This window comes from Enhydra lutris, unplaced genomic scaffold (assembly GCF_002288905.1).
Source record: "Enhydra lutris kenyoni isolate GAN:26980312 unplaced genomic scaffold, ASM228890v2 scaffoldscaffold34, whole genome shotgun sequence".
In the NCBI taxonomy this organism is placed as follows: domain Eukaryota; kingdom Metazoa; phylum Chordata; class Mammalia; order Carnivora; family Mustelidae; genus Enhydra; species Enhydra lutris.
In genome coordinates, this window is record NW_019154118.1 from 9,355,983 (window position 1) to 9,372,673 (window position 16,691).

Genomic DNA, 16,691 nt, shown 5'->3' on the forward strand with positions numbered 1-16,691 from the left:
AAAAAAAAAAAAAAAAAAAAAAAAAAAAAAAAAAAAAAAACCACAATATATTTAAATATCATATCTCTAAAATAATACTCAATAACAGAAATTATGAATCTTTATAAAATGAAAAAAATTGGGGAGAAACTTTATCATCTCATTTTTATTCAATAAATTAACTGGATGAGGGGGGTCTGGCTGGCTCAGTCAGAAGAGCATGTCATCCTGGATCTCGGGATCATGAGTTTGAGCCCCATGCTGTGTGCAAAGATTACTAAAAAAATAAAAAAATAAAAAATAAAAAATTTAATTAAAAAAATAACTAAGGGGTGCCTGGACAGCTCAATCGGTTAAGGTCATGATCCCAGGGTCCCAGGATCAAGCCTTGCATAACACTCCCTGCTCTACCGGGAGTCTGCTTCTCTCTTTGCCCTTCACCTCGCTTGTGCTCTCTCTCTCACTCTCTCTCAAATAAAATCTTACAGAAAAACAAAAAAAAACAACCCTAAAATAAATAAATAACTGGATCAATACACATCAAAATGTTAACAGTAGCAATAGGTATGTGGTGAGAACTGAAATTTTTACTGTTTTTAAACCTGTCTATAGTTTTTACAAGAGACAACCTAATTTCATAAGAAAAAATAGAAGTTATATTACTTTAAAAAAAAGGAGGAAGTACCCCACCTCTAGTAAATCCAAAAACATATCTGGATTGGCTAGAACATAAGTAGCTGAGTCTTTACAATCAGCCATGCCTATTCTCAAACTTCAATACTGCTAAGGAATAAACAGAGAAGAGTCATGGTTAGGGAATGGGAGAGAGAGGTACACTGAAAGTACTCAAAAACCAAAACCAAAACCTGAATCCAAATGCAAGCTGAATTTTAACTTATAACACAAATGAACAGAAAACTATATGGCTCTGAACTTGCCAGCATCTCTAACTGTTCAACTTCTGACTTCTACTCTGCCTCAAATATTAGAAAAATGCTTAGCCATCCTTTGCATGGCATAGGGTAAAGGGGAAAAAACAGAAACAACAAAACACAAGGATGAGGGTAATTTACTTATTTAAATCAAATGGTGTTTTTTTTTTTTAAGATTTTATTTATTTATTTGACAGAGAGAGAGATCACAAGTACGCAGAGAGGCAGACAGAGAGAGGGGGAAGCAGGATCCCTGCTGAGCAGAGAGCCCAATGTGAGGCTCGATCCCAGGACCCTAGGATCATGACCTGAGCTGAAGGCAGAGACTTTAACCCACTGAGCCACCCAGGCACCCTCAAATGGTGTTTCTTACAAAAGAAGGCCACCTCAGAACAAGGCAGACAAACCTGGAAACATGAAGACCAGAAGCTGAAGATCAAAATAGTACGAGGACCAGGTCGTGGGCTGGTGTTCAGACACAGAAGCAATGATGGGGATGTTGTTCTTAGCATAAGAAGGATCCAGCAGTGAGTAGAAACGCCCCGTCCAGGGAGATATTTTTCCTGGCAGCAAAGAAGCAACAAACATTTCACAATCATTCCTGAAACAAAATAACCTCTGATCCTAACTAATCACAATTTTCCATTTTAATAAGCGTCTCTGAGACAGAGAAGGATTAGGTTTTTGTTAAAATGCCATCATTACTTTCAGAATATCATTCCATCCTTTCTTTCAAAGTTGAGAGTACTTTTTGTCAGCACCGCTAGCAAAGTAAAATCTGGCTGTACATAAACTCAGAGATGGGAGGCAAAAGTGCGTCCTCCAAGGGTTTTAGGTCAAATTTGGCAACCATGGCCAACTCTATAAACTAATTCAGCTCCATCCTCCAGTGCTGTTCCAAAGTAGACAATACATAGAGACATGGGCAGTATCAGATCAGCTCCGAAGTGAGGAAAACGTGGTATGCTAAACAGCCATGGGTTAGTGCCTATGGGATTAGACAAGACCATGTTTGTAGGATATGGCCAGCGGTGTTGATTTTTCCCACCCTACCAAGAAGAAAGGAAAAAAAAAAAGAGGAGAAAAACTAGCAAGGTGAGATACAGTCCTTTTACCAAGCGTGTTTCTGACATTAAGAGCTACTCTAACAAGACATTCTACACAGAATCCAAACACTGGGGTGACAAGTGGACTGAATGTAAGGAAGCAGAACTTTATAATTTTGGGAGGAAAAAAAATGACTCTTTCTGTGGTCAAGAAATAACCCATATTTTTGAAGTTTACTACATGTTCCATACCCATTCACACAAGCTGTGAGCCTTCCCTACCTGTCAGCATGAGGAGAGCTCCCACGGTGAGAAGGACAAAGCCTACCAGGGAGATGACACTTCGGAAAAGAACTTCAAACTGCTGTGGATTCAACTTGCTGCGCAGATAATCCACGAAGGCATGGATCTGGCAGAGACCAAAGACCCCAAAGGCCGCCATGTGCTCTGATGAAAGGACGGGCTGTAGGTAAAAGCATGTATGTGACAATGCTGAAAAGCACTGGATCCAGCCTAGACCTGAATTATCCTGACCTAGTTTGGACCAAACAAAGGGTCAAATGAGTTCTGAGGCTCAGAGGATTTAGCCAATGGAGGGAAGGGTCTAATTCGCCCACTGCATTTTCCAAGGAGTACTTGGGGTCCTCCAAAGCATGCCATACGTTATCATTATCATACCTCTGGCCTTTGCTCGGGCTATTTTTTTAGCCTAGATAGCAATTTTCTCATTTTTCCACAATTTGCGTTCACAGAAATTCTCATTACTCAAGGCCCAATGCAAATACCACTTCCTCCTGATCTGCCAAACTGAAATCCATTATTCCCCTCTATGTTCAATGCACTTTAGATCTCTTCCATTACTTACTACTTCTTTCTTTGCTTAGATCAATGGTTCTCAAACTAGTGAGCACCATAACCATGGGGAGAGCAAAGAAGAGAGTGTTAAGACGGACTGTGGAGTCCCCACCTAGAGTTTGATTCAGTGGGTCTCTGATGCAGCCCCAGAATTTATATGTTTTTAATAAAAAATTTGGAGTTAATTTGCTTCTTCAGAATACTGAAATTTTTATTATTATTTTTTGGTCTCTATACCCAACATGGGGCTCAAACTCACAATCCCAAGGTCTTCAAGTGGCATGTTCTACTGAGTCAGCCAGCTGCCCCCAGAATTTGCATTTCTAACAAGTTCCCAGACACTGCTGGTCTCGGAATTACATTTCCAGAATTGTTATATTACCGAATATAGACATCTGCCTGTTTTTCCTTCCCTGCAAGACTATAACTCCCTTAAGGACCAGGACTATATTTTTAATTTTTATATTTCACTGATTAGCAAATTGCATACAGCAGGTGATCAGTAAGGAAACACTGCTGACCTCTGAATAAGAGTCCCATTTCTATCAGAATTTTACATGAGAAATCAAACACACCACTTAATTCTTTGGTTTCACAGTTGTGTCTTAACACTATGAGTAATGTGGTTTAAACGTTTGTGTTCTGCTTCCTAAAGGACTTTCACACAGGCCCCATCAAGAAGTTCAGGGGTCATTACTAATACAGGGACTCATCAACATTAAAAAGGACTGGAAATAACTTTGCATTTATATCAACTCAGCTCAAAATGTCTCTCCTCCAACAAACCTAAGCCAAATTAACAGTCATTCAATTCTAACTTTATGCAACAAATCTTAACGCACCCTGGAAGCAGACTTTAATGACCAATGATTCTGTTGCTTCAGTTTAACACGACAGTCCCAGATTAGACTATGAGTAAGTCTTACTCTCTTCATCAGAATCCAAGATAAATCAAGCTAGCTGGAGCTGTTTAGAGAACATAGAAGAAGATAAAACTCTACTTGGGGCGCCTGGGTGGCTCAGTGGGTTAAAGCCTCTGCCTTTAGCTCAGGTCATAATCTCAGGGTTCTGGGATCGAGCCCCACATCAGGCTCTCTGCTCAGCAGGGAGCCTGCTTCCTCCTCCCTCTCTGTCTGCCTCTCTACCTACTTGCGATTTCTGTCAAATAAATAAATAAAATCTTTAAAAAAAAAAAAAAACCTCTACTCAGTCTAGGGCTCACCTGAAAACCCACAAAGGAGATCTGCATGGAAAGAATGGTGCCCAGGCAGTAAACAGTACAGTAGGCCACATAGATCCGATGGGAGAAACGTCCTGTGAGCATTAGCACCAGTACATGAAGAGGGATCAAGTTGATCAAGAACACATAACCTCCCCATGAAGAGACCTATGACAGGATAAAAAAGAACAGTTCCTCTCAGTACTCCTCCTCAGGCCCCCACTATAACTTCGGATATTACCTGTGACCTTACAAAGAACATCTCTTTACAATAACCATAAACTTCATTTATGCCAAGTGACTTAAAGAGTTTAAATAACTGACTTCTTTAAATAGGAAAATCAAATTCACACCTATTACTGTAACTCAATCCCCTATTCTCTATGCCTCCTGCCATCATGATCACAAAAGAAGTACGTAACCCTCAGGGTTAATCCAGATGCAATCGATTATAATGTTATAGGGAGGATTTAAGGATTCATAGCAAGGAGAAGCAGTTAAGAGAAGTCTAAGTGAACACATAAGACTGAACAGGAAAAAATATAACCAATATGTACCCAAAGGACATATGGTATCTGGAGAACTTTAAAAATTAAAAACATTATCTCTACCTTGCTATTACACAATGGATGGATATCCACACCTGCCTTGGACTGGGCTTTGTAGGGACACAAGAGACAATAAAGACTTCTAGCCTCCAATTCATGGTCTCAAAGCCCAAGAGCTATTTCCAGTTTCTATCAGTTGATCCCAACAGAGACACTCGTGGAAGAAAGGAGTGAAAAGTTACCATGTAGAAATAAGCAAGGGCACACTTGGCCGCCCAATAGATGGAACCAGTCTTTACTGCTTTGATCCACATGTAGTAGGTGAGTAGCATGCAAAAGATGGCAATCCCTGCAGAAAGAACAGAGTAACAATTCAATAAAAGGCCATACTGGCACAATGTTTAAGAATACTATTCTGGCGGTGCCTCGGTGGCTCACATGGTTAAGGGTCTGCCTCGGCTCAGGTCATGATCCCAGGGTCAGGTATCAGGCACCTTCACCCTCTGACCCTCCCCCATGCTTGTCTGTTCTCTATATATCAAATAAATAAATAAAATCTTAAAAAAAAAAAAAAAAAGAATATCCATTTCTTAGGGCACCTGGCTAGCTCAGTCAGTTAAGCATCTGCCTTTGGCTCTGATCATGATCCCAGAGCACTGGCTCCATGCTCAGCAGGCAGTCTGCTTCTCCCTTTTCCTCTGTGCCTCCCCAACACTCATGTTCTCTCTCACTCTCTCAAATAAATAATAAAATCTTTTTAAAAATATTTAATAGGGACACCTGGGTGGCTTATTTCATTGAGCTGCTGCCTTCAGCTCAGGTCATGATCCTAGGGTCCTGGGACCAGGTCCCACAACAGGCTCCTTGCTCAGTGGGGAGCCTGCTTCTCTCTCTGCCTTTGCCTGACACTCTGCCTGCTTGAGTGCTGTCTCTCTCTCTCTCTCTGATAAATAAATAAATAAAATCTTTAAAAAAATAAATTAGGGGTGCCTGGGTGGCTCAGTGGGTTAGAGCCTCTGCCTTTGGCTCAGGTCATGATCTCAGAGTCCTGGGATCGAGCCCCGCATCCAGCTCTCGGCTCAGCAGGGAGCCTGCTTCCTCCTCTCTCTCTGCCTGCCTCTCTGCCTACTTGTGATCTCTGTCTGTCAAATAAATAAATAAAATCTTTTTAAAAATTAATTAATTAATTAATTAATAATTAATTTTAAAAATTATAATAATATAAAAATTTAAACTATAATAATAATTAATTTTAAAAATTAATTAATTAATTAATTTTTAAAAATGTATAATAATATTTTTTAAAAAGACTATTCATTTCTCTTATCTAAAAAACAAAGCAAATGATTACAATGTTAAAATATTAGTAACATTCAACACTAAACTAACTCTACTTTTATGAATCCAGAGAAGAGCAAAAGGCCTTACATAAGGAAAATTACCAGCTACCTTTCTGGAGGAAATGACAGAAAGAGAGATTATAAATTTGTCTGATGTCCCTTCTTCCCATTTGTAATCTTCTCACCCAGATACCATTTTTGCTACTGCTAAACATCAGATACAAACTCAGATTCTACTTCACTTCCTCAAGAGCTACTGAATAATGAGATGAACAGATCATCTTCAGCATTTGAAGTCTTACCTTCATTATCATAGGAGCCAGCCACAGATCGGGAGATATACCCAGGAACTACAGCAATCATGGCAGCAGCAAGAAGCCCAGCCCCTGCGTCCTTTAAGAGGGGTAACAGGAAGTTAACATCATTCACTCCTGATAGATGAGGATCCACTAGTCCATTCTACTTAAAATGGGCCAAGAGAACAGTCCAACAGTTTCCAAGGTAGAAGTGATGCTAGAAGTGCTAGAAATGTTCGCAGCACGAGAAAGCTAAAAACTTCACAAGCAATTCCCCGTGATAAGACCAGTTTCTCTGAAACGGAATACACATCTGCTAAGGACAGACAAATCATGTAAGCTGTCAGACATCAGACATTGCCCCAGAATGGGCTGTTTGGCTGGAGTACTCCCAGGCTTATGAGTACTATTCCTAACAATATCTGCATACTGCTGAACAGTCACACCTCTCAAAGGTATGCAAGGATAATCAAAGGAAGACAATTATTACCTAAGTTAAAAAGCCAAAAGGTGATCATCTATCTGGACTAAAGCTGACAGGAGCTTGGATAATAAAGTTGGAATATCACAAAGCAATCTGTGAGCTCAGAAGAGAGGAACAACAAAATACAACTCATCACTCCAAAAGCAAGTAAGGACTTGTCTGTTGAAAGAGTCAGATTTGGAAGAAGGGCAGCAAAGAGAAGGATGAAAAGGTTTCCAAACTAAACTCAAGTGTCCCAAGACCTCCTACTGGTTTATCACCTCTCAGGTATCTCCCTGACACTATAGCCACAAACTAAGAATAGCATCCAAGAAGCCAGGATCAGCAATCTGGAACCTAGAAATAGAGAGTCAGTACTGTGAAGCCTACTACAACAGTGGTTTAATAATTTTTAAATAATATTTAAAAAAATCAACAAATAACTGCTAAATGTGCACTGCCAGTAGGAAATATTAACCATTTTGGAACACTTCCTGTGTTTTTCCTCTCCCTTAGGTTGTAAGAACTTCAAAATCTAAAGCTCACACTTCATATTTTAAATGTTTTTCTTTTCCTTATGTAGAAATTTACATTTGACCTTCAAATGTTCTCTCTAAGGACAAACAGTTGTTAATACAGAGAAACCACATATTCTAGGAAGGGGCTGGAGTGAACCCAGTAATTCAGCCTAGCCAAAACTGTCTTTAGTCTCTGGCTCTCTGCCCTTCTCTGGCCCTTGGTCCCCCACCCTCTAGCATCTACTAGAGGGGTTCAACATTCATTCCCAAGCCTATCACCCAAATCCTTCACCTTGAGCTCTTTGGTAAGGTGGTACGTGACGATAGTGGTGAAGGAAGAGAAGAGAGGGGCCAGGAACACACAGACATTCCGAATGTCGATGGTGATGTGGAAAAAATGGAGTACATGGTAGATTGCAGCAGAAGTGATCATTAAGCCTGTAACAGGAAGAAGAAAACCCATTAGGTTATCTTAGTGAGACAATGAACTTAAGGGAAAGAGAAAGAGAAAACCGAAGTATCAATAAAGTGGTAACATAGATCCGGACAAACCATCAGAAATACTAACACAGAAACTGTGGTAGGCCTATAAATTCCAGAATTTATGAAAATCCAGCCATCCCCAACTCCCATACATGTTCTCCTGTATACATAAGATCCATTTTTAGGAATCTTAATCAGAATGAAGTTACAGTCGTCACAAAACGAAGATATTAAAAATAAGGGAAACTGTTCCATAATATAGAAATGCCTTCTCTTAAAAAATTTTTTAAAAATCCTGTTCCTCTCACCTGGATAAATTGTTCCTCCAATGATTCGTCCCAAAGGGTACCAGGCCCGGTCATCAAACCAGTTATGGAATTTATAAAATCCCTCTTCAGCCAGGAACCGGGTAGTCCGATAATTAAAGTATCTAGGGCAAGAAAGAAATGATGTGTGTCTCCTCCCCTTCGTACTCAAACACTTGTACCAATTTGAAGAGAATTTTGTTCCTCAGGTTTCACCACTGAGAAACTTAACCATTACTCTAATAAAAATCAATTTGGTACCAAAAATTATGCCAAGAATGAAAATCATTTTACATTACCCTAAGTCCCCTCAATTCTAGCTCTATCCTTGTCTCAACTAATGCACTGCTTCTCTAAAAAGGAACTGCCACTGGAGCCTAATCCAAGCAGGATACTTCTTCACCAGCCTGACAATTAGCAGGCATAAGCACCAGTCAGAGAATTGAAGCACCAAACACAAAATACCTGAGATGCAGGCACCAATAAATTTGGCCCTTTCCAAGAGATAGGAACATACAAAAGAACATTTTGATGCCACACAGGAGTACACAAGGACAACTTCAAGTGATCAGCACCTCTGAAGATGTTGATATAACACCCACACACCTTACAATTTTTTTCTTTCTTCTTCTTTTCTTTTTTTTTTTTTTTTTGGGAGAGAGAGCAAGCACAGGCAGACAGAATGGCAGGCAGAGGCAGAGGAAGAAGCAGGCTCCCTGATGAGCAAGGAGCCCGATGTGGGACTCGATCCCAGGACGCCGGGATCATGACCTGAGCCCAAGGCAGCTGCCCAACCAACTGAGCCACCCAGGCGTCCCAACCTTACAATTTTTTTTAATCAACTAAGTAACACAAACTTTTTTTTTAGTAACAAAACTTTTTTTTTTTTTTAAGATTTTATTTATTTATTTGACAGAGGGAGACACAGCGAGAGAGGGAATACAAGCAGGGGGAGTGGGAGAGGGAGAAACAGGCTTCCTGCCGAGCAGGGAGCCCGATATGAGGCTCGATCCCAGGACGCTGGGATCATAACCCAAGCCAAAGGCAGATGGTTAACGACTGAGCCACCCAGGCACCCCGTAACAAAAACTTCTTAATGAGTGCTTAAACTTACAACAAGTCCTACTCATGTTATCTAAAATAGTTATGTACGTCACCCACATAATAACATAAAAATATAAATTACACAAAAATATGTGAGGAACGCCTGTCTGGTGCAGTTGGTGAGCACGCGACTCTTGTTCTCAGCGTTTTAAGTTTGAGCCCCACACTGGTTGTAGAGATTACTTAAAAATAAAATCTTTAAAAAGAATATTTGATATAAAATGCCTGGAGTTATACACGGAAAGACACAATTCTTTAGGTCCAAGGTATATAACCTCTTAAGTTTCTTATTTTAAAAGAATAAGAGAAAAAAATATTAAAAAAAAAAAATAAGAATGACCAACAGACAATGAAAAGATGGTCAACATCACTCATCATAAGGGAAATGCAAGTCAAAACCACAATGAGATATCACCTTACACCTGTCAGAATGGCTAAAATAAAAAAGACAAGAAATAACGTATTGGTGAGGACGTGGAGAAAAAGGAACCCTCATGCACTGCTGGTGGGAGTGTAAATTGGTACAACCACTGTGGAAAACAGTACAGAGCTTTCTCAAAAAATTAAAAACAGAAATACTATATGACCCAGTAATTCCTCTACTGAGAATTTACCTAAAGAAAATGAAAACAGGGGCACCTGGGTGGCTCAGGAGTTAAGCATCTGCCTTCGGCTCAGGTCATGATCTCAGGGTCCTGGGATCGAGTCCCACACTGGGCTCCCTGCTCAACGGGAAGCCTACTTCTCCCTCTCCCATTCCCCCTGTTTGTGTTACCTCTCTCGCTGTTTCTCTCTCTGTCAAATAAATAAATATCTTTAAAAAAAAAAAAAAAAGGAAATGAAAACACTAATTTGAAAAGATATATACACCCATATGTTTACTGCACCATTATCTACAGCAGCCAAGATACAGAAAGCACCTAAGAGTCCATCAATATATGACTGGATTAAGGATGATATGGCATATATATACACACACATATACATATATACACAGATGGAATATTACACAACCATAAAAAGATGAGATTATGCCATTTCCAGCAACATGGATAGACCCAGAGGGTACTGGGCTAAAAGAAAGACCAGATGACGAAGACAAATACCATATGACCTCACAATAATAAACAAAAAGCAGAATCAGACCTGTAAAAACAGAAAACAAGCTGATGCTCAGAGGGGCAGAGGTTGGGGGGATGGGCTAAATGGATGAAAAAGCATGGGAAACACAGGCTTCCAATTATAGAATGAATAAGTCACAAGAGTGAAAGCCACGGCATAAGGAATATATTCAATGATACTTTAATAACATTGTTATGGTGACAGATGATAGCTACATTTGTGCTGAACACACCATAATGTATAAACCTGTCCAATCACTATGCTGTACACCTGAAACGAATGGAACACTGTGTGCCAACTACATTGAAATAAAAGTTTAATTAAAAAAGTAAAAAGAAGTTAAAGAAAAAGGAAAAAATATAAATAAAAATATAAATAAATAAAAGGAATTTTTAATTACTAAAGGTAATGATGACTAACCACCTTTCCTGCCCATCCCTCTAATCCTGTTTCCTTCTTGGTCAGTCAAGTTTTAGCAGCTAAAGTAAGCAGAAGTAGCAGATGGCAGAAATCTCTATCCTTCTATTTGTTGCTGATGAATGTTATTTTGGTAACTGTCAGAGAAACACAGGGATGAGGGTAGCAGGCAGTCAACATATGTGAGAACTATGTTCTTTACCTAAGAGCAGGCAGGACAAGCCAGAGAAAGTATAAATTAGTGGGAAGAGGTCTGGACTGTGGTCACAAGACAGGCCTCAGTTTCCTGCTCCACAAAAGAAAGCATCAAATCACAAGATCTTTATAGTTCCTTCTAGGTCCCTGGCTACAAAGCAGACAGTCTCATTTTCCCTGACCATCTCGCCTCAATGTTACAGAGAAAAAGCTGTAACAGTCTGGTGATCCAGAAACAAAAGGATAGGGGCGCCTGGGTGGCTCAGTGGGTTAAGCCTCTGCCTTCGGCCCAGGTCATGATCTCAGGGTCCTGGGATTGAGCCCCACGTCAGGCTTTCTGCTCAGCGGGGAGCCTGCTTCCTCCTCTCTCTCTGCCTGCCTCTCTGCCTAGTTGTGATCTCTCTCTCTCTCTCTCTGTCAAATAAATAAATAAAATCTTTAAAAAAAAAAAAAAAAGAAAAGAAACAAAAGGATATGTTTTCTCATTCATGAGAAAAAATACATAAATTGATTTGAGAGGCCCCAAAGAAAGTACTTGTGTGCCTCCAAAGTGCTTTCAAATACCTACACAAATAACAAATTTGTAAATCAACTTTTATCAATGCTCCATAAGCTGATAGATGCTATTTTTAAAATATTAACAACACTTGAAGAACCTATGATTCTGGCTTTCCAAATTTTTAATTAGGCCTAAACTTAAGGCAATACAGCATAGTGACTCTAGTGTCTAGAGATGGACAAACCTAGATTCAAATCTTGGCTCCTCCAAACATGTAGCCTTCAACAGCCTCTCCCAGCCTCAGTCTCCTCATTTATATAAAGGAGAAAACAGCACCTCCATCTCACAGGGTTGTAAGGACTTAGAAATAAACTGTGAAACAGTGCTTGAAACAAAATGAATACTCCCCTAAAATCCCTAATCAAACTCATGGCTTTAAATTCTCTCCAATATCTTAGAACTTAACCAATAGGGCCCAATTCCTATCATATAAACTGTTAAACAAAAAGTCATAAATCTCAAGTTCAAGACTTGTGATTTTTCTTTTGAGCCTTAAACACACACCAGGCCCCTTTCCCTCAATTTGCTCTGGGCCACACTGAGCAGCCAGACTTCTCTTAGCCTAGCCACCTAATGAGTTCGAGAGACTTACTTGGTTAATTCCAACAAAAATGTCTCAAAAGGAAGCAATTATCTCCTTCGGAAAACTTGAGAGTTTTTTGCTCTAAGTATATAGGGAGCACATCCCCAACACCAAGAGCTGATTAGAATGTAAAATTTGAAACCCATGAACCTGAAAGCTCTCCAAAGCAAACATCAGTCCAAGCAAAAGTACTCACGGATCAAACTCATGGATGACACTTTCAAATCTCAGGACAGCAAACAGACGAGTGGAGAACGCTGCAAAACCAAGAGAGTTAGTATTTTAATGGTAGTCTGCCATGAAATATAGTAGATTAATGTATTATAGGGATAACAGTATTAGCAAGCAAAGAAGTCACAGGAAATATAAACTAATTCCTAAATAGGCGGTTCCTGGCTGGTTCAGTCAGTATAGCATGTGACTCCTGATCTTGGGGTCACAGGCTGTACCCCATGTTGGGGGTTGAGTTTACTTTAAACAAAAAAAAAAAAAAAAAAGAAGAGAGAAAGAAAAAGAGAGAGAGAGAGAGAGAGAGACCCCTGAATAAATTATTTATCCATCTCTCCCACATAGGGGAAACAAAAGAATTTCACTATCCCCTAACAATGACACCTACCACACAGGCAGGACACATTTAACTCCTTATTATTAAGGTGCTGAACAATGCATTCACCCATTAATACTGCACTCAACTTACATGGTCATTTCTTCTATATGTTGACCTCCCCTCCCCACAAGTAATCTTTATTTTGGAGCAAACTAAGAGGTAAAGCAAATCAAGACTATACTCATGACTCATCAAGAGCTAGAAAATCTAAAAAAAAAAAAAAAAAAAACAGAATAAGTTCTAAAGAGATTTTCAGAAATACTAAAGTAGGCAACTAGACTGAAGACAATTGTCTTTTACAAAATTCAGTGTCCAAGGGTCCCCAGTATATCTTTCAGTCCTAAGAGAAAAGAGAATGAGCACAGCATGTTTCCCATTCTCTCTCAGATGGTCTCTAGTCCTGACTTCTATTATCCTGTGTTTCTTGTATCTTGTCTTCAAAAAATTATACTGACGGATAAGAGTAGAAAGAACACATCACAATCGACTGAAAAGAACCAGGCATTTAAGAAAGCCATTCTTGATTTTTTTTTTTTTTTTAAGATTTTCCCCTTTCCGTCCCCAGAGAAAGCAAGGTCCACACGCACACTCACATAACACAGCTGCCATTGACAGAATGAGAAGCTTCAGAAGTGTGTCCTGCTTCTCATAGGACAACCGCAAAAATCCCAGCTTAGTCATCTTGACATCAGTGGTAGCAGCAGATGACACTCAAATAGCTGAAATGGAAAAGTCAACAGTGTAGGGTATTAAACACTTTCAACTTATCGAATTCATTTTCTTATTTTATGGTGGCAAAAATCCATAAAGGAGACAGGGGCTAATGAACATGCCAGAGAGGGTCAGAGCTAACACTGACACCCAAGCCTTGCCTGAGGTATGAGTGACTGGCAAGGAAGTAAGCACAGGTCGGCTCTATGTGCCAAGACTCAAAAGGAGTGACTGGACTCTATCACCGTAATTCTGCTTCCCACTCCTTCACAGCGAACAAGTACAGAATACTGTGGTACAACGGGAGTAAAGAGCAAACAGGGGAATAGAAAAAAGGTGGCTGGGGAAGAGATGCAAAGAAAATTGGAAAGATTGGAAATAGAGAAAAAAAATAATTAAATGAGGAAAGAGAGCATTCCAGAAAAAAGCAGAAATGGACGAAAGAAAGCAGGAAATGAATACTAAGTACAGAGGTGAAAACAGAAATCAGAGAAGTCATGATTGAATATCCCTGATCTGTGGCCGCCCTGCATTTCAGCAGCAACTGACTGGCTACAAGGTTCTTTCTGTTCCAAATCCCAGTGGGGTCACAGGGTCAACTAAAGAGCATGACTGTTCGCTAATGCAGGTAGTGAAGCACTCAAGAGGGAGAGATCCGCATACACAGATCACTGCACTTTCAATTCCATATATCACACTGCAACTACTGCTCAGATCTATAGCCAATGCCAGCTGCCTGTCTCAAGACTTGCCTGTAACTGACACCGCTGATTTAAGCCACTGATCTGAGTGACAGCTCATGGAACTAGATGACAATCTGAAGGCAAAAGAAAATGAATTTTTCCTACTGAAGCAAGAAAAGCACAGGGAAGAAAAAAAGTAAGATTAAAATAAAACATGGAAGGAAGGAGGTTAGCTATTTCTGTTTAAGATAGTGCTACCTTTTTTTTCTTTTTTTTAAGGTTTTATTTATTTATTTGAAAGAGAGAGAGTGAGAGAGAGAGCATGAGTGGGTGAGGGGGAGAAGCAGACCGCCCTGCTGAGCAGGGAGCCTGATGTGGGGCACGATCTGAGGACCCCAAGATCACCTGAGCCGAAGGCAGATGCTATATACTGCTACCTTCTTAAACCGTAAGCTGATCGAGGGCCAAACGATTAAGAATATAGGAATAAAGGATATGCAACATTGTTCAAGGCTGCAGGGGAAAAAAGGAAGCTGCATCTTTCCCAATCTTTTTCTCACTATTACTGGAGGAAAAGATAGGAAAAAATAACACGGGACTAGGTAGAAGGCATAAAGAATCATACATTCCTAGCTCCAACAACATCTTTCCCATAATTAACTGTCCCAGAGGGGCAGTTTTACATGTGTTTTTAAATTAAAACCCCAACGTTTCACCCTATCTTGCAATCAAAAATAAACATCTAACTTCAGGATGTCAATACACCTGCCACACCCCGCAGGTTTGTATCTGTTTTTCTGGAATGCCTGAAACAGAAAAATGGTTACACCACTGAGCTGATAGGAGCCACATGCCCAGGAGAGTCAGCAGGAAATGAGAGGACTAGAACTTCTACCCGAAAACTGAGTACGGGAACTGGTAATTTAAGTCCGGACATTAACAGTTTTGCTAGTGTGCTCTCTGGTCATTTTAGCATATCGCTAAAGTAAATAAGAGCAGAGACACTTTTATACACTTAGCATCTGCTCTCCCGAACGGTGCCTGGGAGCTGTGGCGCCCTAGTCCCACCCTCGTTCTAGTTTCCAGGACTGCAACTTCCCCAGCCCAGTTTGCCCACACAGTTTCTCGTACCCTCTCACTCTTGTACTCCCCGCCTCACGCCCCTCTTCTGCTCACTCTAGCAGGTCCCAACTCCCTGCCTCCCACCTTCACAGAACTCAACACCTCTGACACCAGCCACCGCCGGCACCCCACCCCCTCAGCATCCTCAGCGCTTTCCTCTACGGGACTAGTCCCAGGATCCGATCTTTCGCACGCCCTCCTGGCCCTAAGCGTACGCCTCATCCCGGACCTTCACATCCTTCCTTTCCAGGATATCTCCACCCCACATCCCACGCCCCCTCCCCCGCAAGGCCTTGGACTTCGCTTCACACACGCCACCCGCCGCCATTAGAGCCCCACCTCCTGCTCTTCGTTCAGCGCCACCAACAACCTGGGCTGCATCTGCAGCTAATTCTCAAGTTATAGCCTAAGGCCTTCTCACCTGGCCAGCGTTCCTCAGGAATCCGCTTTGCTCCCTCCGCCATCCGTTCAGCGGCGCACCCAACCCTGGCACCGGCCTGGTCCGCCTCCTGGACCTTTTCCCATTGGCTGGCTCAGGTTAGCTACCACACGTCGAAGGAGAGATAGGATTGTGGAACTGTCTGTCAGAGACAGAGGCGAGGACAAAGCCGCGCTCCCACTTCTTAACTGGACAATACAGATATCACTTAGCAGCCAGGAGGCGGGACTTCGTGCTCCCGCCGAGCTGTGATAGGCTCGCTCGTGAGAGCGAGAGCGCGGAAAGAACGTGCTCGGAAGAGTTTGGTTGAGAGCAGAGGAGTGACGTGTCGGTCTGCAGACCGAGGAGTCGCGGGGTGAAGGTGTGGCTGGTTTACCCCAGTCATGTGACCAGAAGCGGAAATTACGCGAAGCAATAAACCGAATCTACAAATCCCACAAAACAGGGCCAGGAGGCTTCTCGTCTCAGTTTGGGAGAAAAGTGCAAAAATCGACCGTTACCTAACATAAAGTTAAAGGAGAGGAGGGAAGACTCTTCCACCTATCCTCGATGAAAACTCAAACGGTTTCTGGTCCAGACCGCTACATCTTGTACAGGATGAGAATTCGCTCAAGAGTTGTTTTTGGCAGTGCTCCCGTAAACTGCGATAGAAGAGAGAGCCCGGCCACATTTGCTTCGAGAAATGTGGCTGGGCTCTCTCGTCTATCGCAGTTTACGGGAGCACTGCCAAAAACAATTCTTGAGCGAATTCTCATATCCCTTTCTTAAGCCCCGGACTTCGTGAGCGAGCATCCCAAGGCCTAAAGGGATCGTGGGGGGGGGGGGGGCGGTAAACTGGCAGGGTCTCCGCTGTCTGACTAGTAGTCAGCCACTGCCGCAGAGGCAGCCCTTCCAAGCGGTAGACAGGCTTTCTTGGGACACCCAGCACGCAGCCTCTGTTCGCCTGTTTGTGAGATACCTGCCAGGGAAAGCTGCCCTAACCACTTTCCTCACTTTTTCCCGCTCAACCACACCCGCCTGCCTCCAAAAAGCAATGCTGAGGGTAGAGAAGAGGGCGAAGGACGAAGTTCAGCAGCCAATTCCATCGCCCCTCAAACACTCACGTACACGCACACACACTGCAGTGGGCAAAAGCTCCGCTAAAGAAAATGGAGCGTCGGTAACT

General features: G+C 41.6%; 1 protein-coding gene across 2 annotated transcripts in view; it reads right to left on the reverse strand.

Annotated features, from left to right (window-relative positions):
- LOC111153869 (STT3A, catalytic subunit of the oligosaccharyltransferase complex) overlaps positions 1–15,598 on the reverse strand; it is a 26,296-nt gene extending 10,698 nt beyond the window's left edge. Inside the window, exons 1-10 of one of the 2 annotated variants that reach the window (XM_022513144.1) lie at positions 15,509–15,598; positions 13,165–13,290; positions 12,161–12,221; positions 7,988–8,109; positions 7,489–7,634; positions 6,222–6,312; positions 4,822–4,928; positions 4,035–4,199; positions 2,240–2,420; positions 1,319–1,474 (exon numbers count right to left, since the gene is read on the reverse strand). In XM_022513144.1, coding sequence (XP_022368852.1) covers positions 1,319–1,474; positions 2,240–2,420; positions 4,035–4,199; positions 4,822–4,928; positions 6,222–6,312; positions 7,489–7,634; positions 7,988–8,109; positions 12,161–12,221; positions 13,165–13,252 — 1,117 coding nt within the window. In that variant the 5' untranslated portion in view covers positions 13,253–13,290; positions 15,509–15,598. Of the gene's footprint in view, positions 1–1,318; positions 1,475–2,239; positions 2,421–4,034; positions 4,200–4,821; positions 4,929–6,221; positions 6,313–7,488; positions 7,635–7,987; positions 8,110–12,160; positions 12,222–13,164; positions 13,291–15,426 lie in introns of both variants that reach the window. The other variant, XM_022513145.1, reaches the window with a different exon arrangement.
- Positions 15,599–16,691: the final 1,093 nt, after the last annotated feature.